At 38.8% G+C, this 24,806-nt stretch overlaps 1 protein-coding gene across 13 annotated transcripts in view; it reads right to left on the bottom strand.

The window, feature by feature from the left end:
• ANK3 (ankyrin 3) overlaps positions 1 to 24,806 on the bottom strand; it is a 670,144-nt gene that overhangs the window by 45,354 nt on the left and 599,984 nt on the right. For 10 of the 13 annotated variants that reach the window (XM_032842405.1, XM_032842415.1, XM_032842423.1 and 7 more), the window contains 8 exons: positions 10,242 to 10,453; positions 8,809 to 9,016; positions 7,646 to 7,742; positions 6,744 to 6,972; positions 5,981 to 6,106; positions 5,102 to 5,224; positions 4,642 to 4,668; positions 3,501 to 3,582 (listed from right to left, as the gene is read on the bottom strand). In XM_032842405.1, coding sequence (XP_032698296.1) covers positions 3,501 to 3,582; positions 4,642 to 4,668; positions 5,102 to 5,224; positions 5,981 to 6,106; positions 6,744 to 6,972; positions 7,646 to 7,742; positions 8,809 to 9,016; positions 10,242 to 10,453 — 1,104 coding nt within the window. The remainder of the gene's footprint in view (positions 1 to 3,500; positions 3,583 to 4,641; positions 4,669 to 5,101; positions 5,225 to 5,980; positions 6,107 to 6,743; positions 6,973 to 7,645; positions 7,743 to 8,808; positions 9,017 to 10,241; positions 10,454 to 24,806) is intronic. The other 3 variants (XM_032842487.1, XM_032842497.1, XM_032842505.1) reach the window with 1 other exon arrangement.

The following is a 24,806-nucleotide window of genomic DNA, read 5'->3' as shown; positions in this document are numbered from 1 at the left end:
AAGCTACTCAAGCCTATTTCATGCAGAATCCAAGTTAACTTTTAGGTGACAGGCAAATGATGTGCAAACTGTGAAGCCACTGGATTTTAAATCTGCACCTTCCATGCACAATTAGGTTATGCTTCACACCCATAAAAAGCCAATAAGAGCAAGAAATTTTCTGAGTCAGAAGTTTAAAAGAAAAAAAAAATAAAACAAAGAAAAGGAATGTTTGCATTTATTGTTTCCATGCAGCATATTCCTTTTGGTGAGGAAAAAAGAAAATGGAATAGGAAGTGATTTAAAAATGCATGTGTACATACACACGAAGGGGAAAAAAAGCAGAAAATATGGGTCATGGTTACCATAAGCAAGCAAAGCAACTGAAAACATTTTATCATGCGCAATATATCATGGCAAACAAGCCAATGAAGTAATACAATTTTTATGCCATATTATGCACAATATATAAACTTTAAAAATATTTCCACAAGAGCATTTAGAAAGAAGAGTACACTTTTTCCATGAGATGCAAAATCTTGGTACCTTTTGAGACTTTAGGAAAATATTTAATACTGCCTATTTAAAACATATCTGCAACTAAATGTGTCCACATCTGGAGTTCTCTTCATTATGGATAAAAGCACATAGTTCATTTTGGATATTGTTTTTTCCACAATTTTCACAATTACTTTTAATTCTCAAAAGGTATCATGGGAAAAATCTAAAAAAGCAGTCATATTTTTAGCACCCCACATTTAAGTATCTGCAGTGGGATACGGCATATATCTGTATACATTTTTATCCATGGCAAAGGTATGAATTCTGGTGTCTTTCAAGAACGTTCATGGGACTCATAGATACCCCAAACACTGGAGCAACCATGAGGCAGACCTCCCACTGGGAAAGATGGATTTAATACCAGCATTCATCTGGCAATGGGACGAGAAACACACAAATGAGGTAAGCACACTCGCCGGGGGAGAGCAAGCACGCACTTGGTCCTCTCTACTTCTACAGCTCTAGCAAACAAACCGAGTTGGTCACAGAGATTTGGAATGCCTGCCAAGGGCTAGCGGTCTATGTCAAAGTTGAGTACAGTTTTGCTCCCAGAAAGCACTGATGCAGAATAATAGTGACACGCGAAGAGGAAATGAGAATCTGCTTCATCTTTTATGCTCCTCTTCATGCCGTGCCCGGGCCAGTGCTATAATCCAGTCCTTGGATTAGCAGCTACTCCCACAAGGGTGAAGATTTTCATTCCTAGTGTACATTTAAATTCAGACATTCAGAACATGTCCTTTTCTAAGCTTACATATTATTCTAAAGAAATGTGGAAGAACTGAGGAAAAACTCACCTGCTCGTTACCCCCTCCTAGTCATAATTCTCAATATTATATTGCTTAACTCTTTTGGAAACACACAGTGCAAATGGAAGGTTTGGAGATTCCTTCAATTCAGTGACTTGGGCTCAGTTCAATGTCTCATGAGAATTTATTTTTATAACTAACAGAACCTGGCACAGCATCTCGCCTTTACCACTGAAGGCTGGCTCCATTAAGCAAAGAAGTCCACTAAACCACATGTATGGTTTTATACTTCTCATGAAGCCGCCAATTTACTGATCAGTTACACATTTTATGCTTTTAATGACACATACTCTGGGATGCCCTTTATAACAAAGAAAATTTCTGGGAGGTTCTGGATGTCAGGCACTGAACTACACCAGACTCTTTCTTTATTTGGGGGGCGGTGTGGTTTGAAAGGGCAGGGTACTGAGGGAATATCTGCATCATTTGGAGTTCTAACACCAATTAAGGGGCCATAGCATTTCCTTAGTTTCCTTACAGTCCTCAGTCTTTCCATTCCTCTGTTTACCACCATTATGCTCCCTTTCATAAAACAGAGAAAAGGACCCTCTTCCTTCTATCAAAAGTCAGGGAAGACAAGCCACGTATTATACTATAACTGAAACTAACTAAAAAATAGCAATACTTCCACAAGTGGGAAAAATTCAGTTGACTTAGCGTAGACCTCACCTTAAACTCATATATCTCCCCCAGATATCTTAGGGACCAGAATCATATGGGAGCTCACCTTCCCAGAGGTGCCTTGGACCTAAAGGAGCTGGTCATGGAGATTGTTCAAATCTTAAGGACATTGCCTAGGAGTCCCAACCAGCTACTCTGAGAGCCTTAGCTCTGAGGCAAAATAGTATTCCCAAGAAAACTTCTACCCAGCAGATGTAGTCGTATTGAAAAAACCACTTAGTTATACACATATACTGTCCCTGCTTTGTGATAATAGGGGTTAAACTTAGCCTTTGTGGTTCTGGAAGGATTTAGACATTTATGCTACAGGCAAAAACTGAGATCCGGAAGAACATTCCTGAGTGTGGTAGCATTTCATTTCTCTTATGCTCTCCATTTTGTGTCTGAATATAAAAGTTTCCCTAGTAGTCAAGGAGCTAGACTCAGAAGATTATACTAAGACCTCTAAACGAAGTGTTCCTGCTGCACATTTAATGTGCTATCTTGGCCCACCGAAACAAGAATTCAGGGAAGGTGGGAAAAACCAAACTTGTGGCTCTTACTGGTAAATTTCCAATCTCTCCTGAACGCAAGTTAGTGGTAAGTAATGAAAAGTAGCTAGAAATTGTCTGCTAACTTAACAATAATTTTTGTAAAAATCCTCTTCCGATGGATCAAACACGGTGCTGCTCTCAGCATTCTTAGCTCCTGTTGGGGGAGGGATTCACTGGAGGGCTGAGGGAACAGGAAAGGATGAGGTGGAGAGGGAGACAGATGAATGAGTATGACTGAGTGGATTTATACCTTGATATTTGCAAGCCAGTTAACAATGAACCAAAACAATCACTGAGAGGAGAAAAGGGCTTAGCCAGTCTAGTGAAGACTAGCCTTGGAACTGGTGTTTAATAAAGGGCAGTGGGGGAGGGGTTGGGGTGAAAGGAAGGAGGAAATAAGGAATCAGTATAGAAGTGCTACCTCAAGACGGTAGGAAAATCTAATTCTTGCAAACTGGGAAGAAGGAGAATCAGGACTAAGATCTAATGATCTACCTATATTAAGAAAAATGAGATGACAATCAAAGTTACTTTATCATTCATTCTACCATCCCACATATATAAAAATGAATATTTCCCTTTAGAGAATCTGAAGCAATATTTAGATCTGAATCAATATTGGCCCGTTATCTCCTAGTTAACAAAGAAGGGAAATCAAGATTTTTAAAGACAAGTAACACATAGATGTTTCTAATTTAAAAAAGAGATAGTGCTTTAAAAAAAAACATTTTGAACTTATGAGCTAAGGGAGTTTCTACTTCATATTTTGAACTATGTACACAAAAAAAATCACTTAGATTCATGATAAAATTTTCTTGCAGGCAATTTTTCTTTCGTCACTGGGTTTTCAAATGACCCCCAAATTCAGTTTGTACAGAAAAAATGCCTCTTCTTATAAAAACCCACGTAGATTAGTAGAACGTGTTAGGAAACTCACTCATTCCAGGCTCAGTCAAGTAGCTGTAGCGCTTACGTAAAGCTAAAGACGCGAAGCTCTGTCGTCGATCTGCTTTCTCGGCCTGGAAAGGGAGAAGGGAAAAGAGACTCTGTCCAACTTCCTTGGGGCATTTTCACAGTTTTGAAACATTTTGTAGGTTGGCATGTGGATACCTCGTTTATCTTTATTTTTCTTCTGATGGATTTTCCTCATGAAAATGTTCATTTCCTATTGTGGGTCTACAACCCCACCCCGATGTCTCAACCAAATTACCATCACTTGGCAAAGGTAAGAGCATCAACACAGCAGACTACAGGGGACTACAAATACAAGACGAGCGTTACAGAGACTTCTGATGCTGAGCAGTAAATCTCCCCAAATCTATTGGTATTGAAAGCACATATATCACGATGTACAGTCACTCTATGTGAGTACATTCAAGGAAAAGGGGCACACGGGGTCTCGTTCTGGTTACTGCTGTTGTTTCTACATGTTGAAAGGCATAGAGTATAGGTGAGGTTAAAAAAAGGTTAACGGTTTTGTTAGAAATAAGGATTCTATTTATTACTACTGAGGTGGGAGTTTTAAAAATCCAATTATCCTATAGCTTGGGGAAATAGCAGGAGATGCCTTTGCAAGGAAAAAATTCATTCAAAACCAAATGGAACCACTACACCCTTAAAAATGGCCAGGATAATTTTCTTTAAATAGAATACCAAATATTTATCAGTAGCCATGGGACACATATTTTCTAGTAAATAGAACAACTTAATTTATACACTAAAAGTTTCCTGTTACTCAGGATCTTGACTTAAATGTTACACAAAGTGGATACTAGGCAAAAATACGAACAAATGTGTATTTATACATGCCACGCTACTACACTTAAAAAATGTTTGAAGAATGTTAGTTCCTCTTTTTAAATCATTAGCCGGATTATCTTCCTTAATGCCCTCAAGTATTCTCGTACATGTGGCGGAAGCGCAAACCATTCTTCACGAAAAGTGTATACCCTTCAGCTCACTTATGCTAAGATCTGGAAAAATAGCATCCGGTTCCCACACTTCAGCCCTCTGCAACTTCTTTTATACAGATTTAATTTCTATCTCTGAGAGAGTAAAAGCAGAAGTGTTCATATTACCTCATCATCTTGATCTGACTCTGTCTCCTTTTGGTTCCAAGATGCATTGCAGAGACAAGGAATATTATAATGGACAGCAGGGAAAAGAATATCAGGATATGAAAAGGACTGAGTAGGGAGCACAAATGCAAGCTGAATCAAGAAAGCAAAGCAAATCAAATGAAGCCAACACAAAATATCAAGAACTGTACATCCACGGCAAATTAACGTGTGACGTTATTCGAAACCAAGAATCTACGAGCTAGCGGCAGGAGCAGGAGCGATATACAGAGGACTCCACCGTACAGACCGTAAGAATCTGACACCACAGTAACAAGACTCAATCTACACACAGAGACTAATTAAACTCGAGCTTCAAGAACTTTAATCATGTGACAAAGCATTCCTTAATTGCATACCGAGGGCCCACTTCTCCAAGACCAGGGGAAGAGACTTACAATAAACCAGTATTAAAAGATACCTTTTTATGTGCTGGCAGAGTGATATTTAAGTTGCAGACAGCTGTTTGAGGCAGTCCTTTTGTTGTCTTTGGTTCTTTCAGAAAAGATAGACGACCACAGGGCTCTTGGCTGGTGTCTCTAACCTAGAAGAATTTAGGTGGTTGACAGTTATAGAAAAAGACTTTTCTGAGGACTCCCGTCTGTACAAGAGTTAAACAGGTTTATCTGACAGAGCCCTTCAAGAGGCGGGCAAAGTAAACGGAAAAGATGGCGGTAACCATTACAGATCAACGGCGGTGGTCACGTGTGAACTCAGCGGGATTTAGAATGCCCAACTCCGAGATCAGACCCAGGACGGCTATGCCTGCTTGTTTCCCTGGCATTCTTCTGCACAGTCTGGGTTATATGCATTTGCTTCCTGTCCAATAATTTGTTTTCCTCAAGGCCTTGGTTTTAGCAACGATAATAACAGCAAATAACCAACACAATAAACAGTTGTCCCATGTCCTTCTGTTCTCTGAGGAGGGGGAAGGTATCTCTAGATACCTTCATCAGAAATGAAGACGGAACTTAAATACTGAGTTTGGATTTCATCCATTATTTCATTACTGGGCATTAACCAGATATGATGCATTTTACTATTCTAGATTGTCTGGTCTTACAAACATCTGCTTGAACATAAATGATCATTGAGATGTTTAAAAGGTAAAGACTCTTTGTTACTAATTATAAAGCTTTCCTGGCTCAAAAAGACAGTCGGGACAAAATCTGACCTTGTTCCTCTGAATTCAAATTTGGTGGGATATTTCAAACCGAATAAATCACTAGATTCTTCTGTTTTTATTCTGTAAGAACATTTTTTTCTTTTTCAAAATTCAGAGTCTCTGTTGATGATTTACCTTGATGGAAAATGGCAGTCTATTTTCTTTGAAAGCATAGAAGTTAAAAACGAGTTGCTGTCCTCCTTTGGTAAGTGGGGCCAGATTTCCGTAACAGTCAACATAAATAGGTTTTCCTTCCAGAACCTTTTAGAATAAAAGGAATACATAATTTAATGTTAAATTAAGTTGAAAGAATTTTGAGATTTTTAAGTCACATAATATTAAAAGACTGATATATTTCTACGTCACATTTGTCTCCTTATTAGGACACTACTTCTATGGTGTTATTTGCCACAAAAATAACTCTGTTGGCTCACAACTCAACTACTGTGATTGGAAACCAAAGCATGCACATGTACAAGACAGAATTACACATTCAGTTCTATTCTAGCAACTTTGGACATCTTTGAGAAAGTGCTGACATCACTTCTTCATACAGACTTTGAAAGGGTTTTTTGTTTGTTTTTTTACTCCGATACTTTCACTGGGTTTAAAAAAGGAAAATCATAGTAATGTGTAAAAGACAGTGACCATAAAAATAAGAGAACTCAAGTCACCAGAGAGAAGTGTAGACCATCATGTGGATTCCTTAGTACTACACTGTTACCAAGATAACCTCAAAGACATGTAAAATAATTTGAGAATAAATCTATATCAGATATTTGAATCAAAACCCGAGATCAAGAATGGGCTTGGTATTTCTGGTGAGTGCCATTATGACCTCAAAATAAAACCCCAGATCTGGGGGATGTAATGGAATGGACTTGTGTAAACAAGGTACCTCAATATCTTTGCTTCTGGCAACTTCCTCAAAATTCTCCTGCTGCTCTAAGGTTTTGTCCACTTTGTCATCCGTCATGCAGAAACAGCGCAGGCAGGATTCTACGGGGTCATTCATTTTGGCAAAAACAACGAACTTGGCCATATATGGAACACATATTAATTCTCTGTACAGTTGTGTGGCTAACCCCACGGTTTCTAAAACTTGATGGCAGTCTGCGAGCCAAAATCTGAGAAAAACAAAAACAAAACGGGGGTGACAATGAGGTTATTTAAAAGCCAAATCTTAAAGAAAATTCACTATTAAAATATTGGGGCATATAAGGGAACTACACCAAAACATTAACTTGTTCATTTAAAGAAACAACAAAGGTGTTTACTCTGTTTACAGAAGGTCTACGTTTATTACTTGTTATAATTTTCTAAGGAAAAGCTAAGGGTTCTTTTCTCTCTCTGTTTTCCTTCCCTTAAGATTCTGTTCCCCCACCCCTCCTTTCTACTCCTGCTTCAGAGTTTAATGTCTTACTTTACACTGGACGGAGCAAGAATTTTATGAAATGGAAATTCTATCGGTCATTTTTCCTTGAAAGCATTAACAGTTAAAAGCAAGTTGCCGTTCTCCTTTAATACTTGAGTCCAGATTTCCATAACAATCAACAGAAATAGGTTTTTACAAACTGCTAAGAACTAGAAGAAGCAAGTCTAGCACCGTATAGCCCCTTGTGAGAACTGGATAAGATGACTTACACCAGTCAATTTTAAATTTCTGAGTTAGGCCCAATTTTGTCACTGAAATTAAAAAAAAAATAATAATCATACTAGTATTGAGCACAAAAACTTTCACTTTCCAAAAGGTAGTAAAATGAATCCCTTAGTGCCTTTTGGAATCCTTTATTCCCATACCTGGCTGAAACATTGGTTGTAAAAGAGACACAATCCTTTATGAAGGTCAGGGGAGTTGTTCCTGTGATGTCTTCCCACTGAGCAGGTGAGGTGCCCCCTGGGAGAACAGAGCAGATATGTTGACTTCATCATGGGAGGGGCTTCTGATAAAATCTGCATTATCGTCCTGTTCTTCCGGCACTGCCGTGAACTTGCAAACTTCAGCACGTTCAATCAATGGCAGGCTCTAAGGTTGGTCTTCCTCTCTACTCTCCTTTTGTGCTTTTACTGCCTTATGGTGATCTCCTTGTAAGACGTTATAGTTTTAAAAAATTACTTTTCAGTTTGGCTATTAACGGATGGTCTAAACGGACAATCACAGGCTATCAAGTGCATTTTGTAAGTGCAATTTATAAGTGCAAAGAACTGTTGTTCGGAAAGACAATGTAATTCTTTCCTATTTTTTTTTTTTATTTTTAAAAAAGACAAGAACTATCAAGAAAGCTAAGCAGCAGCGGATTTTGTACTGCCTAAATCATTTAATTTTCCAGAGTAAAAAGAGGAATCAGCCATTAAAACTACTCATAAAAACAAAACAAAGAAAAACAATCTTAATTTAGGACTTTCTGTTAAAAATTGTATTAAGTTAACCAAATGAACTAAGCTCTCCTCCAGGTGCTCATCACAAAATGTGTTCTCCTGTCCCTGCAGATTTGGTCTATTGGTTAAACCCGGGAACTGAGTGGTGAGAACCTCTGCTCTGCCCTGCGCCTGGTGCTCTGTGGGGCTTGTCTTCTCCAAAGTCTGTCCAACTTCCTTTAGTCTAAAGGGTGTTACAAGGTCCACCACCTCTCCCTAGGTCCCCGAGAAATGACCCAGATGCTCTAGTAGATTCCGTATTATTTCAATAACCTCAAAAGAGCACTATTATTAATACTACTACTGAGTCATGATCTCAGCATCTTAAAGGAAGGTACAGGGATAATGCAGATGAGGTGATGGACAAGTCAAATGCTGTATGTATGTATGTATGTATGTATGTATGTATGTATGTATATTTATTTATTTATTTTTTCCCTAGTCTCATAAAGTTGGCACGGAGGCTTCAAAGGCTTTACGTCTCCGTACAGAATCACTGCAAGTTGCTAGCCTCAGCAGCAGGTGCCGGGACAAGGCGACCCCACCTGTGATGCTACAGAGCAGACGCAGGTTAGGTGTAGTGTCCCCCTTGTACCCATTGGCTACGCCTTCACCCGAGGGCGGGGGCACCGGAATGGTCATTGTGATAGGCTTATGGAATTTCCTTCTTCTTGGTTCCACAGTGACGATTGGGCTAAATGTTGCTTTGTTTCCAAGGATCTTTTTCACAATTTCATCAGGAACGGGCTGGGCCTAAAGACAGAGAAAGGACCTTAGGTGGAAGTTAACATTTTCTCTCATTGGGAAATTGACTTTTTAAGTGAGGAGAAAAAAAAATAAAAACTGATTCCCCCTTCAAAAACAAACAAAAAAAAGTCTTTCTTCTTCATCCTTCCTCACTACTTCAGGAGGGTGTAAAAAAAAGAACCCAAACAACCTCATGCTGTAGCAGAAACTGGTCGGTGTATTTCCCCAACAGAATGTGGACGACACGAGCTTGTGTGACAGAGAGGCAGTTAAGTCTCACAATGGAGAAGTCTTTTGAGCTAATCCAAATAAAGATCAGCAAATACTGAGTCTAGTGTATCTTAAACCTATGTGGGATATCCAGTAAAAACATCACAGAGGAGATTTGTGCCCAGGTAAGAATTGAGGTGGCTTCAGAGGTAAGTAACAAAAGCGCATTTAAGATTTCAGTTTGAGATGACCAAACCTAACGTCTTCCTTTTGGCTTCTTTGCTATTTGGCAAGATACTCAATTTGGGAGATAGCTGAAGGGAACTTCTCGGCACTGAACTATGAGGCCATCTCCTGAGCTCCGAGTGGGAACTGAAAACCTTCCCAGCACTTACAGTACTTCACTCTAAAAAACCTCACAAGAAGAACCTCAGTCAAAACTATTAATTACTATATTAATTGACACAAATTAAATTACTTTCCTTATTATTTTCTTTTTTCAGTAGGTTTAACTGAAACAAATAAATGTAAGAAAGATGACTCTTGCCAGGATGTTTAGTTAGCTTTTCAAACCCAAACAAATTCCAACTGGGTTTGGATAAAACCCAGTATTTATGATGTACTTCCATCAAAATCTGAAAGCTTGCAAGTTTCCTTATTACTGATTTTTATGAAATGGCGTCTTTCTTATAAACCAAGTCAAATGTGGTTTGTTTCTTTAATGGTGTCTTTGCTCTTTGGAGCTCCTGTCACTCCAAATACCAATAATGTATGGTTAACAGAACAATCTTTCATCAGAACCAAGTGATACTTTTAAAAGAAAACCCCTAAAATACGTACCTTTATTGAATAAGCCACCAAGCTTACTTTATACTTAACGCTTTTCATTTTGAAATAGGTTAATGAATCCCCAAATGGCCCAGGGCTTTGATTAGCAATACCATCAGGATGAGTTACAACAACTGTTTTCTGAGTGGAGCAAATGCTCACACGCTCTCACACAACATTTCATGCACGTTACCTGGAGGCCCACTCGAATCCTTTTGGTTAAAGCCCCCTCTGGGAAAGAAGCCTGGACGAGGGGCACAGTGGTACTGCTCAGAATTCCGCCTTCGGGACCAATCTGGTTGCTTTCCTGCTTAATCCTCGAAACCACGGCAAAATACTGGGGGAAGTCCTTTGTGATAATCCTGCAGATCCGTTTCTTCCCTAGCTCTTCTGGGCTGTCAAGTTCTGAAAAGACAAATGAATGAAAAAGCGATGAGAGTAAGCCTATCTTAAGAGACCTTAAGATAAACTGATGTGTAATGTTGATAGCTAAAAAGGACATATCCAGTAGTCTCAGCGGAGTTTCAAGGATGGAGAGAAAGCGACAGTGACTTTAAAAATAATATAAAGATTTGTAAAGATACCATAAAAGCTATTCATATATAGTATTGTAGAAAAGTGCTTCTACTGAAGAGGAAGGAACGTCTTCAAAAACTGAAATTTTACCTCCTATGAACAGAGCTCTCTACTCTTTAAGAAGAGAGACCTCCTTCTGTGATGACTTACAATAATATACCCTCCAACGGCCAAAGCAGGAGTGAGAAAAAGGCAGGGCCTCACAAGAAAGTAAGAACTTAAGGATGTCTAAAAGGCTCTAGAACTTTATTTGAAAGCCTCTTTAAGATATTGCCCAAATGATTAATATCATCATCTCCAATCTCTGTCTACCCACCGATAACCCTCATGCATCAAACTCAACCTAACCACAAATGGACACGTCTTTCCTTCCGTCCACTTCCAAACTTACTTCTTCCCCTTTGTCCTAACTCTGGTAATGGACTTAGTTTGTCTAGTCCTCCTGTCTAATAGTTCGACTCACTTTCCTGGATACTTCACATCGAAAGGTGGACGTCCAGCTGATTCCATGTGGCAACGGCTTGTTCTCTTGCCAGTCCCCGTCTGAGACCTCTTTGCCTTGCCTGGATCACTGAGTTACCTCCTAACCATCTCCCTGCCACTCGCCTCTCCTTACTCCAACTCATCCCCTACAGTGCAGCCCAATGGGTCCTCTTCCAAAAGCCAGATTTTATAATGCTGGTCACTTTAACTGAAATAAATGGTTTTTAAAATCATATGAAATAATAGCCATTTGAGACTAGCCAAGAGTATTTGGGAAAAACAGCTTTGTGAGGCACAGTTTATCTTGAAAGATTTAAAAACTTATCTAGAAGTATAATAAAAGTTATATGGACAGACATATAAAAATTTAAAATATATATATATAAGATTAGACAAATAGGTCAGAGGGATAAGAACAGAGCAAGAAATAGATTTAAATTTTTATACATAGACACACATACATGGTATATATGTAAGTCCATATATATCTACTTCTATATATTATATATTATGTATTTAAAATGAATATATTTAAATCAAAGTCATATATTTAAACTTCAAATCAGTGGAGGAAAGAGGTCTTATTTAAGATGGCATTGACACAAATGAAAATCTATTTGCAGAACAGAGCTAAATCATGATATCTTAGTATATATAAATAAAAATTCCCACTGGATAAGAGACTTAACTACTTAAAAAAATTAAAGTGTTACCATAAAACAATCAAGAGAATGTTTCAGCCATGGTTAGGAGAAATTTTTGTATTCAAAACTGGAAACTCAGAAGCCTAAAAGGTCATTTTGACTATAAATATGTAAAGTTTTCCATGGCAAAAATAGCTTGAAAGACAAAAGGGAAATGAGAAAAGATAACAGCCACATTCAACACATAATGGATCGAAAGGCTCAATCCCCATGGCGGCTCCTGAGTTATCAGAGATGACAGACGAGCCAACAGAAAATGGCAAAATACTGTAAATGGGAGATTCACAAAAACTGAAAACTGGTCAGAAAAATATAAATTAAAAAGATCAAACTTGATAATTTGCATGGAATATTTGAGACTAGCCAAGGGTATTTTTGGAAAAATAAATTTGTAAGGCAGAACTGGAAGTATTATGATAAGACAGTTAGTTATATGGGGACATCACGGGGGTGGGGGAGGGAGAAGTTATTTTAACATGATGACCGGGAAACATGTCTCTGAAGAGGTAATAACAGGTGAAAAATGCGAGGGAAGGAGGGAGCCAGGCTGGTAGTGACTGATGGGTATAAAGCATATAAAGTGAGGAAAGAAGAAGATGCAGAGCAAAATGCATAGTCTGATCCTTTTCAGGGAAAAATGTAATCTGCACATTTGTATATTTTTACAAGAGAAATTTGCAGAAGAGACATTCTAAGCCCATTAGCAACGGGCCACTTGAGAGGGATGGGCAAAAGGGAGGTGAGGACGTTAAGAAGACAGTGGGTTTACATAGTTGGGATGGGTTTGTTACAAAATTAAGGGAAAATTCCCAAATTTCAGAGAGGGATGTTGGTTTTGTTTTTGTTGTTACTCATAACAGCCCTCTCCTCAAACCTCTGAAACATACAGTATACGTCCTACCGTTTTTTAAGTATGAACATGTTTGCCTCCTTCATCATAGGACTGAGATCATGGCTTATTCCGAACTAGCAATTTATAAAAAGGTAAGGTGGATGGTTAGATAGATGGATCAGTGACATTTTCTCATTTTATAGATTAACCATCAAACTCTGAGGTGGAAACACCAAATTAATTGGCAAATGGGAGAAACAGGGTTCCACCCATAATGGAATGAAACTAGAATTTGGCCCATTTTGTTTCATGACCATCTGCTTCTCCTCTGCTCTGTCCAAAACCAAATATTGTGTTCTTAGTGAAAGAAAATAAAACAAAGGCAAATAATTAAAAAAAAAAAAAAAAGGTTACTATAGAAAGACAAGAAGGAAACAAAGATTTGCTCAGGAAAATATTCTGCGGAAGTTTTCACCTATTCAGCAATTGACAAAATCAAAGTTTTCCATACAGAGCAGATGTATTTCCCTCCCCATGGTTTGGCTTATTTTAAAAAGTTCCCAGAGTTCATAATTCACGCTGCATAATTCACTACCAGAACCGAGAGAGTTCTGATCATTTGTTTCAGTTGCTGTGTAACACATCAGCCTCAGCTAAGCAGACATTTTTATTTTTTACCTCAGCCTCAAACTTATGATTATCTTCTCCTTTAGAAATAGTTTCAGACTCCACAGAGTGCAAGCAGTTTAGGAAGACACTGCCGTGAAATTGCATCCTTCAAACAAGACAAATTTCCTGACTCTTTGTGTAACAAGCCACGTATCCTGTGAATATATTTCCTCAACATCGGTCTGCACCCACCAGGGGCAGGGAGGCACCTTCTCAGGAACTTGGAGCAATACATCCTTCTTAGCTGTGTGTGTGTGTGTGTGTGTGTGTGCGCGTGCGCGCGTGCACGCGCCTGTGAGTGCTGCATGTACAATTGTGCAGAGTTAAGGGGGAGACAGCTGTATCACCCCTGGAAACTCTAATAGCTAAGGACTGTGAAGAGTGGCCCCTTTGTGTCATGGGGGCACCCCGGCCACACCTCTGCTCTATTGCCTTTGATAAAGCATTAAAACCACTGCAAATATAAAGTGAGCATGTCCATCTCAGACACAGCAGATGAGTGGGAAGTGGAGAAGCTTGGGGTTCTAACTCCGCACTTGACCTCTAATGTCTTTTCAGATTTGCCAGTGGTTCTGGGACACTCTGCGTTGTACCCACTCTATTTTAAACCTTCTAGCAATTTCTCTGTCACCATTAAAATTTACATAATTATTGATCTTCAGTGATGTCTTTCAACAGTTTTTTTAAAGATTTATTTATTTATTTAAGAGAGCAAGCCCATGAGCAGATGGAGAGGGAGAGAATCTCAAGGAGACTTGGAGCTCCACACGGGGCTCAATCCCACAACCCGTGAGATCACGACCTGAGCCGAAACCAAGAGTCCGACGCTCAAATGACCCACCCAGGAGCCCCTTTTAACAGGTATTTTATTAACAGGTATTTTAAAGATAAGCCTCAGTCCAAAGAAACAACTATCGTGTGAATTTCGGACATTGGAATCCCCCAGCACCATTCTTTAAACAGTGGGATACACACATCGCCTTCTTCTACTCAGATTCCCAGGCCTCTGCCTGATGAAATGGAGAAATACCTTCCCTCAACCAGGTTACATTCCGTTTCTATGTGTACTTATTTTTAACTTTTTTCTGAGAATAGAAGTCAATACAAATGTAAAAATTACAAAAAAAGTATTGGTTTATAAGAAGCATAATCTCTTTAACAACTAGAGTGGGAGGCTGGGCTATTATGCACGGGGAAAGCTGCGTAAGTAAGACAATGATGGAGATAGCAGGGAAACGTGCAAAGCAAGAGCACGAAGGGAAAACCAGGCAGTAAGATTACTATGGAGTTCTTGCGACCTGAAGACCTATCACAAGATCTTACTGGTCATCGTACAGGAGAAAGGTTAAATAAATTATGATATATTCATACTATGGAATACTGTGTAGTATTAAAAAGAATGGGGTAGAAGCGTAGATTTTAATATGTAAATCTCCAGCCCATATTAAATGGAAAGGTTGCAAAAAAAAAAAAATGTGATCACAATCAACTAATCCCATCTTTACATGTCTCTGTATAAATTCATACAATTCATACAAAATTTCGGGGAAGGGGAAAGAAGAGGAAAATTATAATGACTGTATACTTGTGTATTACTACATGGGTAAGAATACTAATACTAGTATTTAATAGTATGATGTACATAAATATAATAAATGATATAGCAGAGTATTAACACTTTATAGATTCAACTCAAGCAATTTTTTCCTCTATTTCTCGCTTTAAAAAAAGGAAACTGAAACAGAGTCATGAAATGATCTTAGCTGTGTGTTTGAGGTAACTAACAACCCAGCTGACTAGGGGAGCCTGCAGGAGGGATGAAAGCTCTCTACACTCAGTTACTGGGAAACCCTGACTCCCAGCCACATCCCCCATCATGACAACCTTATCACAAGGATTTTTATTCTATTTATAATTTTGATAAACTATTAATGTATATTAAAATCAGATTTTCTTTTCAGAAAATGTGAAGTGACCAGTTAAATTACACTAAATTAACTGATGTCTGATTCAGGCCTGGTACATTGCAGGTATTCAACTAGTATCCACTGAACCACTGAACAAAGACCTCAGTGGGAATCAATGAGACTCACACTTTTTGTACCAAAGAATCACATAATTCTTTAAATCTTGGTTTAAAATATATGTAGTAGTAGAGACCGGTTACTGTTTGCTTTTAAAAAAAAAAAATTTTTTTTAAATTGTATGTAGAAAATGACTCTTGTCTTCCTACTTTTTAATTCACAGTAAATTTTATTACATCCATGTATTTATAAGAGAAAGTACTGTTGACTTAATGGATGTTTACTCAAAGGGTGCCAAAAACTTAGAAGAATATAAAACTCTTCTGGAAGTTCTATGTTGCAAACTACAAAGGTATGTCAGAAAAGTCAGACTTCTAGGCAAACAGTGATAAAGTCTGATAATGTAAAAATGAACAATGCCAATATTCTTTCCAGGACTGAATTTATTTGTATTCAGATTTTAAAATGGTTTATTACTTAGGTCAGAAAGCAGGAATGTATTACCAAGGATCTTTGCTTTGCTCCCACTCTTGACATAGATAAACCCCAAAAAATATTCTACAAATGTGATACCTGTGTCCCATTCATCCCCAAAGGGAACCCAGCTTGTGTGTGCCCAAACTGGCTAGATTATGAGCAACACCAGTGATATCTATTAAAGGCACAGATTTCCAGCCTTCTCTTGTGGAGATTCTGACTTGGTAGGCCAGGATGGGGGAGGAGGGCACCTGGAAAGCTACTTTTCACACTCAATTCAGGAGACTTTCTGACTTGATACATGTGGGAGGTGAAGTCTTAGTAGACTCTCACCAGTATCTGTCCTTAAAAACTCAGAACCCAAATTATTAAAAACATGTCAAGAGGGACCTATGAAAAACATCTCAAGGATGGTTCACTGTGAGAAGAAAAGCTTATGGGGCAATAATATCCATTCATTTTAAATGGCTTTGCTTTCTAAAAAAAATTTTCTATACCCTTTGGTAGCTATAGAATTAAAGAAGAAAATGACATAAAAATAGAGAGCTTCTTACCTGGGGTAATTGATAATGCCACAGACTACAAAAGGACCCTGAATCCCCCTCTGTTTAATCTGCTATTGTTTTCACAAGAAAATAAGATTAAAGAGAAAAGAAAGAGGTACATTTGAAACAGGTAGTTTTGGTCAGGTGGAATGTTAAAATTTACACTTACTGAATGTCTACTTTGTGGCAGGTGAGTTACTATTTCACCCACATAGCAGTTGGTAAAGAGGATGTCTAAAGTTCCAAGAAAGAAAGTGACTTTCCCAAAGTGACCTGTCTGCTTTAGAGCTTAGAAGCTGGGTTCGGGAAGAGGGTTTGAGGAGAAGGGGTGAAGTCACACAGACATGAACTTCACCCACTATATAACACAGCGTCTTTGCAGACCAGCTAGCACAGGGGTGGTGGTTGATAAGTGGATGAGTAATGGACAGATACACAGATATCCTGGTCCAGAAGGTGACACGGCTTCTTACTAGCCCACTCTATGAGCAGAAAGCCCTGATTATAGTGGCATTTTCTGCTGTGCAAGAAATGGAAGCTAATGTCCTATAGTTTCCTTAACTCACTGATTAATGATAAATTTCTTAAGCACCTTGTAACTCATTTGGTTTCTTTATAGGCAAAAAGTGGGGCAGCTCTCTCTGTAACTGAGATTTTGCACCAGAGCAATAAGAATAAAAAAATGCTTTGCAAATATAAATGGTTATGGAGATAATACAATGAAGCATAAATAAAAGGACAGAAATCATCTTCCCACTAAATGAGTTAATCTTTCAAATGATCATCCTTGATCAGCTTTGCCTCACCTTACCTGCACATGATTAAATGTCTGAATAACTTGCTCAAATAGGACCATGGTTCTTTTTCTTATACCAGATTTGTTTTCTGAAGGCTGTTTGTGAGTGTGAAGGTCAGGTTTGAGCGTGAATAGCCTAAAGAAGGAATACAACCTCAAGTCTTCACAAAGGATGATTTCTATACCTACAGTTCGATTTCTCTCTCTTTTTTTTTTTTTAAGATTTTATTTATTTATTTGACAGACAGAGATCACAAACAGGCAAAGAGGTGGGCAGAGAGAGGAGAAGGGAAGCAGGCTCCCCACTCAGCAGAGAGCCGGATGCAGGGCTCGATCCCATGACTCTGGGAGTGGAAGGCAGAAGCTTTAACCCACTGAGCCACCCAGGCGCCCTATAGTTCAGTTTCTAGTTATATGAATATTCTGCGCAGCTTGCTCCTCTAAAGAGGAGTATTTGATACAGGGAGTGGGGAAAAATGGAGTCCTAGAATGTTAGAATTCAAAAGGGCGAGCTAGTCAGTCTAGGTCTGTGGAAGTCAGTAGAGACAGGTGCCTTGGGTTCAGATCCAACCCTCAACCAGTGAGCTTGGACTTTGGACAAGTTCCTGACCTTTGAAGCTTATGTTTCTTGTCTCTAAGCTGAGGACAAGAAAAGTTTCCTCTGGGATAGATAAATCATAGAAAACCACTAGCACAATCCTGTTCATGTAATAATTTAGGTTACATATTCTTTCCAAGGTCACACAGTTCTGGAGTAGAGAAGAACCAGAAAACCACTCTGTGGCAGATCTACGGTTGGATTAAAACAAAACAAACCCCCATATTACCTTATCTGTGTATTTCTACAGTATATAAATATGTAAAAATTAAAAAAACATGTTACCGTAACTCTGTATTTCTACAGCATATAAATCTTGATATCATTTTAATTTCATTCTATTTTTCAAAAGAAAGTTTCACCAATTACAGAAAATGAAATATAAGAATTTATAAATTAATTGGGGGAAATGAAGGAAATAAAAAACAAGCCTGTATCATTCAACACTGGCTAGAATATGTGGAAGAGGAGCACTTATAATATTGTCACTCAAATATTTCAGAAAATTGCGGACATTCACCTCCATGGAATTCAAGTTCAGCTTCATTTGAATATGCAAATTTTGTGACAAGCCTGTCCAAGATGTTGCAGGAAAAAAAGCCCAAAACCAAGTGGTACACCTGACCCTTCTTCCTTAATGTACACATAATAGAAATCTTTTCCAATTTTGATCAACTTTTATTTTGAAATAATTAGAATCATGGAAAGTTGCAAAGAGTACAGAGAGGTCTCATGCACATCTATAGTTTGAATAATTTTTAAAAAAGATTTAATGTATTTATTAGAGAGAGAGACAGAGAGCCGGGGAAGGATCAGAAGAAGGAGAAAGAGAATCCCTAGCGCTGCACGTATGGGGCTCAATCCCAGGACCCTGAAATCATGCATGACCTGAGCTGAAACCAAGAGCCAGACGCTCAACTGACTGAGCCACCCAGGCGCCCCTACAATCTTAGTAACTTAACTTATATTCTATTCGGTTCTGGCATCTGCTTTATGTCTGCCTGGATCAGCATTATTTTACATCTTTAACTATGCAAGAAGATGCAACATCTTCGTTACTCAGATTTGTACAATGTATTGAGTGTTAATGATGAAGCATGTCTAGAAACAATGATGTATCTATGTGTTTTCCCCTCCAGTTTTAGCAATCTATATAATTTCTGACAATCCTATTTCTTAAAAGTATTTTTTTTTCTTAAAAGTATTTTTAAGCTAATTTCTAATCATTATTTGCCCTTTCTCTGCCACCCAGTCCTCCTCTCCTCATTTGGCTGTATCCCTTCCTTTAGAAAGTTGCATTCTTTCTTGGGTGTGGGTCACTGAATTATTAAGAAAATGTATTGTTGGAAGTGGGGACAGATGCCTGGATACAAAGCATTTATGTTTCCATTCATTCAACATGGTGAGATGACAGTCCTGTGCTTAAGAGCTGTCCCAGGCACTGGGCATATGGCTGTCAACAAGTCCAGTCCCTCTCCACAGGGACTTCACAGCATATCAAGGAAGACAGCAAAATTCAAAGTTACTAATTACAGAAGATGACCAGCCAGGTGTCGTGGCCATATTTACCAGGTGGATCTCACTTACTCTGGGGTTTAGGGAAGGCCTTCTGGGAGAGAACTCAGGGAGAGGGTGTCTGGTCATGTCGGAATAATCATTCCAAGGTTTTTCTCCAGGATTGCAGAAACCTTACATTCTCTGCATCTGCTTCTCTATGTGTATTTTCCAGGAAAATGTTCTTCCATATTTGCTTACTTTTCCACTTAGGTAAATAAAAAAGCATGGCTTTCAGGCAATTAGCTCCCTTATGTCACTTTCTTCAACCTTTTGTTTAAACCACTACTAGTATATCCAGGAAGACAAACCATATAATCCTGCATTCAAAATCGGGATCATATATAATGTCTGAAAGCTGAACACCATAAATCAGTAACAGTGTGTCCAGCAGATAGAGAAACACACTGAACTCCAGGGGGCCTAGACTTGCTGTGTCTGGCATACTGGCCTCCAGCCACATCCGCACTGAATTAGTAAGGCTTACACTCAATCTCTCAGACTTGCTTCCCTGTCCTCAGAAGGCTAAGAGCCCGCTTCTGCCTGACATGTGGGTCAGGGGTTTGACGTCATTGTTTTGACGCACAAATGTTTCATAAACACATGTAAATGCCGGCAAGTTCACATACACAGGCATCCATAAAACCGCCATTATTAATGCTCATTTGCTTTGGTCCCATTCTGATTTCCTGGCCAGTCGGTGTGGGAAACTGTTCTAGCACAGGTTCCTTTCCTTTTGCAACGTGGTAGTGGTCATGCAACTGACTTAAACTGAATTTCATGGCCACAGATAGAATCAGTATTTTGTTATGGTTTACCGGACACTATTTTGTATGCACTGCTCCCCGCCGCCCATAACACAAATTTTGATTTGGTTAAGTTCAATTTTACTTTTTCCTTCAGAATTTTTCAAGTTTTTTAACAGATCTGTCCAACAGATGGTGCTGTGTACAACATTAAGCTAGGCATTTCACTTCTCGTGGCTCAGCTATTGCTAAAATCGGGACTTGAGGCTTTAAGGTTACTTTTTGTCTCCTGGCTGATAAATTAAAAACAAGTTCAACCGAGATGAACTAAAATAGCAATTTTTAACTGAGAAGTATGTATTTTCTGTAGTTACTGTTGCTACAGTTAGATAATAAATTATGGGAAATTTGTTTTCTGGTAACATAACATTATAGCTATCAATTTCTCTTTCCTGCTCCAATTTACAAAAAGAAATAACATAATTATTTCATTTGAAGTGTATTATTTTAAACTTTCACTCGGTCTTATGGGAAAGTGAAGCAATGACAACAGGAAGGAAACATTTTCCTGGCATTTGTAGCATTGTTTGGGGACCTTCACCCATACTTGATTCCAATACAGTGGTTGGGGTTTTAAAATAACAGCATAATCCTTATATCCTCAAAGCTTTCTTGTGATGCTTAGGTAGCAATGATCTTGATTTTAAAACCTAATAAATGTGGCTACATGAGTCTACACACTGTCCAGAGGAGCACTATCTAAAAAAATATATAATACAAGCCACATTTGTAATTTTAAATATCCTTTTTTTTTTAAAGATTTTTATTTATTTATTGGACAGACAGAGATCACAAGTAGGCAGACAGGCAGGCAGAGAGAAAGAGAGGAGGAAGCAGGCTCCCCGCTGAGCAGACAGCCCAGGACTCAATCCCAGGACTCTGGGATCATGACCTGAGTCGGAGGCAGAGGCTTAACCCACTGAGCCACCCAGGTGCCCCTATAATTTTAAATATCCTTATAGCCACACTGGAAAAATAAAAAGGAACAGATAAAATTAATTTTAATACTATTTTTTATTTAGCCCAGAATATCTAAAATATTGCCACTTCAACATGTAACTAATGTAAAAATTATTAATCAGATATAGATTTGTGGTGTGGGATATACTTTGTATATCTGCTGTGTTTTCCCCTCACAGCACATCTCTGTGTATAATTCCATGTGCTCTGAGCCACACGCAGCTAGTGGTGACCATAGTGACGGTGCAGGACGGGAGCATTTCTCGAGCTCTGCAATTCTGAGACCTCCAAGGATGAGGGATTCTTCTGCTAATCAATACTCCCAGTTCCAGCAAAGCCACCAACTACAAGACACCCCTTGGGATCTAACATTGGAGGCACAATTTTAAACACGTTCAACGGAACTCCATGAGCTTAATTAACTGAAGATTTTAAATAAACTCATTACAAAGTGGATTCAACTTGGTGCACTTTAAAGATGGTGTTTTGGGAGGAGCAGAATGAATATTTGTGTGTTGCACTATCTTTTTCTCAGCAGAGACATGACAAGTGCTTGAACAAGACCCACGTCTGCTGCCAAAGAGGGAAGCTGTTCCTGCCACGTGATATCCTAGCGGTAACAGCAGGTTCGTCATACCCAGACCACCTGTCTTCTGTCATTCTAGCCTCTTCCTTCAGTAGGAGCTTTGCTAACACACCTGCTTCATCAGCGTAAACATCAATACGCTTTTGTCTCTGGGCTCACCAGTGGCAGAAATAAATCTTAATTCCACTGTATTTTGCAATGACAGGTTTTTCCTGAATGCATCTCATCTCCTTTTGAGTCACAGAAGAACTAAGATGGTACCTTGATGAGTCACGGAAATTTTAAATAGCAGCGAACATTTATGTAACATTTTTACTCCACACAGAACACTTTCAGAGACATCCTTCGTTTGAGAACACAGAAAGGCGAAGGAGTATTACAGAGAAACAGCTAAATTTGGAGGCAGAAGTCTGGATTTTAGAAGTCTAGATCTAGATCTTTTTATATTTCCTGACTGGGTGGTGGTGATGGGGAGGTAAGAACCAGGACCAGGGCCTCGGCTAGCCTTATGTGACCTGGAAGAGGGAGCCACGGGGGCAGACACCGCCCTGCCAGTAAATGACTTGGGAACATTAGGTTAAGAGACTTTGTCCTGCAGCCACTGTTGGAGCAGATGGCTCGGGAGGAGAAGAGTCAGGATTTTAGCTCCGACCTGCTCTCCTGCACAACTGTATGTAGCAGCAGCAATGAATCCTAACACAGACTGAACGGTTCTCATGTATCGGGCCTTGGGTGAAGAACTTTACATACATTAGCTTGTCACTTTCCCCTTGATTCTCTGTGAGGGACCCTCACTTTACAGACTGAAACTAAAGTTTAGGGAGATTGAGTGCTTGGTTAGGGTCGCACCGGGTCAGGATGGGAATTCTAGTCTACAGGACGTCCACAGATCCTGATCCTAACCACATTACACCGGGAAAATTATCCTCCTCCTCGAACCTGTCTTGCCCTGAAGTTGCTCTGACTACTGAGTTATTCTAACTCCTCAATTCTAACTACTAAATTGTGCATTTGGAAAGGCTTTGTATGTTTTGAAATACAACAGAAACATAACCTCATTTTCATGATTGTGTTTAGTCAAAATCTTTTATCAAAATATGGGTTAAGATGACTTTTAAATATTTGGGTTTTAAGATTAGTTATAAAGTTATAGTTATATTAGTTATAAAGCAGGATTCATTCATGTAAGAGGGTTAAAAAGGAGACATTTATGAAGGGCAACTGGGTGGTTCAGTCCGTTAAATGTCTGCCTTTGGCTCAGGTCATGATCTTGGGGTCCTGGGATTGAGCTCCCTGCTTGGCGGGGAGTCTGCTTCTCCCTATCCCTCTACCCCTCCCCACTGCTCATGCATGTGTTCTCTCTCTCTCTCTCAAATAAAAAAATAAAATATTTAAAAAAATAAATAAAATTGTAGCAAAGAAACTCTTTCTACTATTTCCAAGATAGTGCACAGAATCTGGGATGGAGGGTTTAAATCATCATTTCTTTTAAACATCTGAGAGATGCCCTGAGTATGGAAGCACTGGAGGCATCATTGACGAAGCAAAGATAGGACTAATTCCTATTTGAATATTGGTTTATTCAAAACAAAATGAACACAAGTCAGCATGAGATCATGGAAGTCCATTCCATAAATAAACCTTAAGAATTAAAAAAAAAAATCCACTTGTGACTGTTAGGACATACTATAATCTATACTCAAAAACGAAGGAGAACATATTAGAACTCAGTGTCTTTGCTAGAACTACAGTGTCTGATGAGGTAGCGAGTGGCTATGTTTGGCTATCTGAAATTAATGAAACAAAATTAAAGATTACCCTTCTCAGCTACACTAGTCACATTTGCAGTACTCCCAAATCACATGACTAGCGTTGCACAGCACGCATATAGAGTATTTCCACCATCGTATAAAGTTCTCTCGGACGGCACTGTTTTAGAATGTTCAGGATTCTTCCTAGAATATTGTTACTTTCTCAAAACTTTCCTCAAAGTAAATGCTCCTCTTTAATTTTTTTTCCCTGGAGATTAACATTAATGATGTTTGGAGTAGAGGAAACAGACTAACGGGGACGTTTCCTCCAGAGAGCTAAATAATTTTAAGGAGGTTCCTCTTCCTGCCCCTCACCAGCAATGCAGGGGAGCCTAAATCAGTGCTGTGTCTGATACTGGGGCTTCAAAGATGGTTAAGACACGTGCCCTACCCTCAGGAGCTTACAGTATTAAGGTAGCTATCCATTAAAAAGAAAAAAAAAAAATCCTTGTGTAACAGAGGCTACATTTCAATAACCAGGGATCTATGATGCTGGCATTTAAGAAACACTGGAAACATGGGAGCATCTGGGTGGTTCAGCCAGTTGAGCAACCAACTCCTGGTTTCAGCTCAGGTCATGGTCTCAGGGCTGTGGGATCAAGCCCTGCATCAGGCTCCACACTCAGGCGGGAGTCTGCTTAACATTCTCTCCATCCCTCTCCCTCGGCCGCTCCCCCTGCTCATGTTCTCTCTTTCACATAAATAAAAAGGTAAGTAAAATCTTAAAAAAAAAAACAAAAAACTAGAAACATGAAAATATTTATATACTCTATTGTCCTTAAATCAAAATAACTACCTTCTCTGGAAGACCTACTTCTCTTCATCTCTCCATTTTTAAATCCTGACTTATCTATATTCTTTTACTATTTTCAAAATGCTAATTCAATTCATTTCCTAGGACGCATTCTTTTCAAAGCTTTTAATTGTGTTTTCTTATCAATTTCCTTATAAGAGAATGACTACACTTCATGCTTCAGATTAAGGTAATAAAAATTAGAAATCTTAATTACCACTGCATGTTCCTATTAGAAATCATTTGAAGTTATAGATGGCATGTGATCTAAATGTCAGTAGCATATACAAATACGACTATTCTTCTATCTAGGTTTGTAGGAATTTTCCTCTTTAAGTTTATTTTCTTCTCCACAGGACACACATTTCTAAAACCAGTGGGGTATGGTTACATCTTTGAAAACAAGATAGGACAAGATTTCAACGCCAGCATTGCTACTCAGAACTTCCGTTCCCTCACCTATAAAGTGTGATTAAGACTATTTACTTTAGGGGCGCCTGCGTGGCTCAGTGGGTTAAAGCCTCTGCCTTCAGCTTAGGTCATG

This window comes from Lontra canadensis, unplaced genomic scaffold, assembly GCF_010015895.1.
Source record: "Lontra canadensis isolate GAN:19392208 unplaced genomic scaffold, GSC_riverotter_1.0 scaffold3, whole genome shotgun sequence".
In the NCBI taxonomy this organism is placed as follows: Eukaryota; Metazoa; Chordata; class Mammalia; order Carnivora; family Mustelidae; genus Lontra; species Lontra canadensis.
The sequence above is the reverse complement of the archived record's forward strand: the minus strand, read 5'-3'. Positions and strand labels throughout refer to the sequence as shown.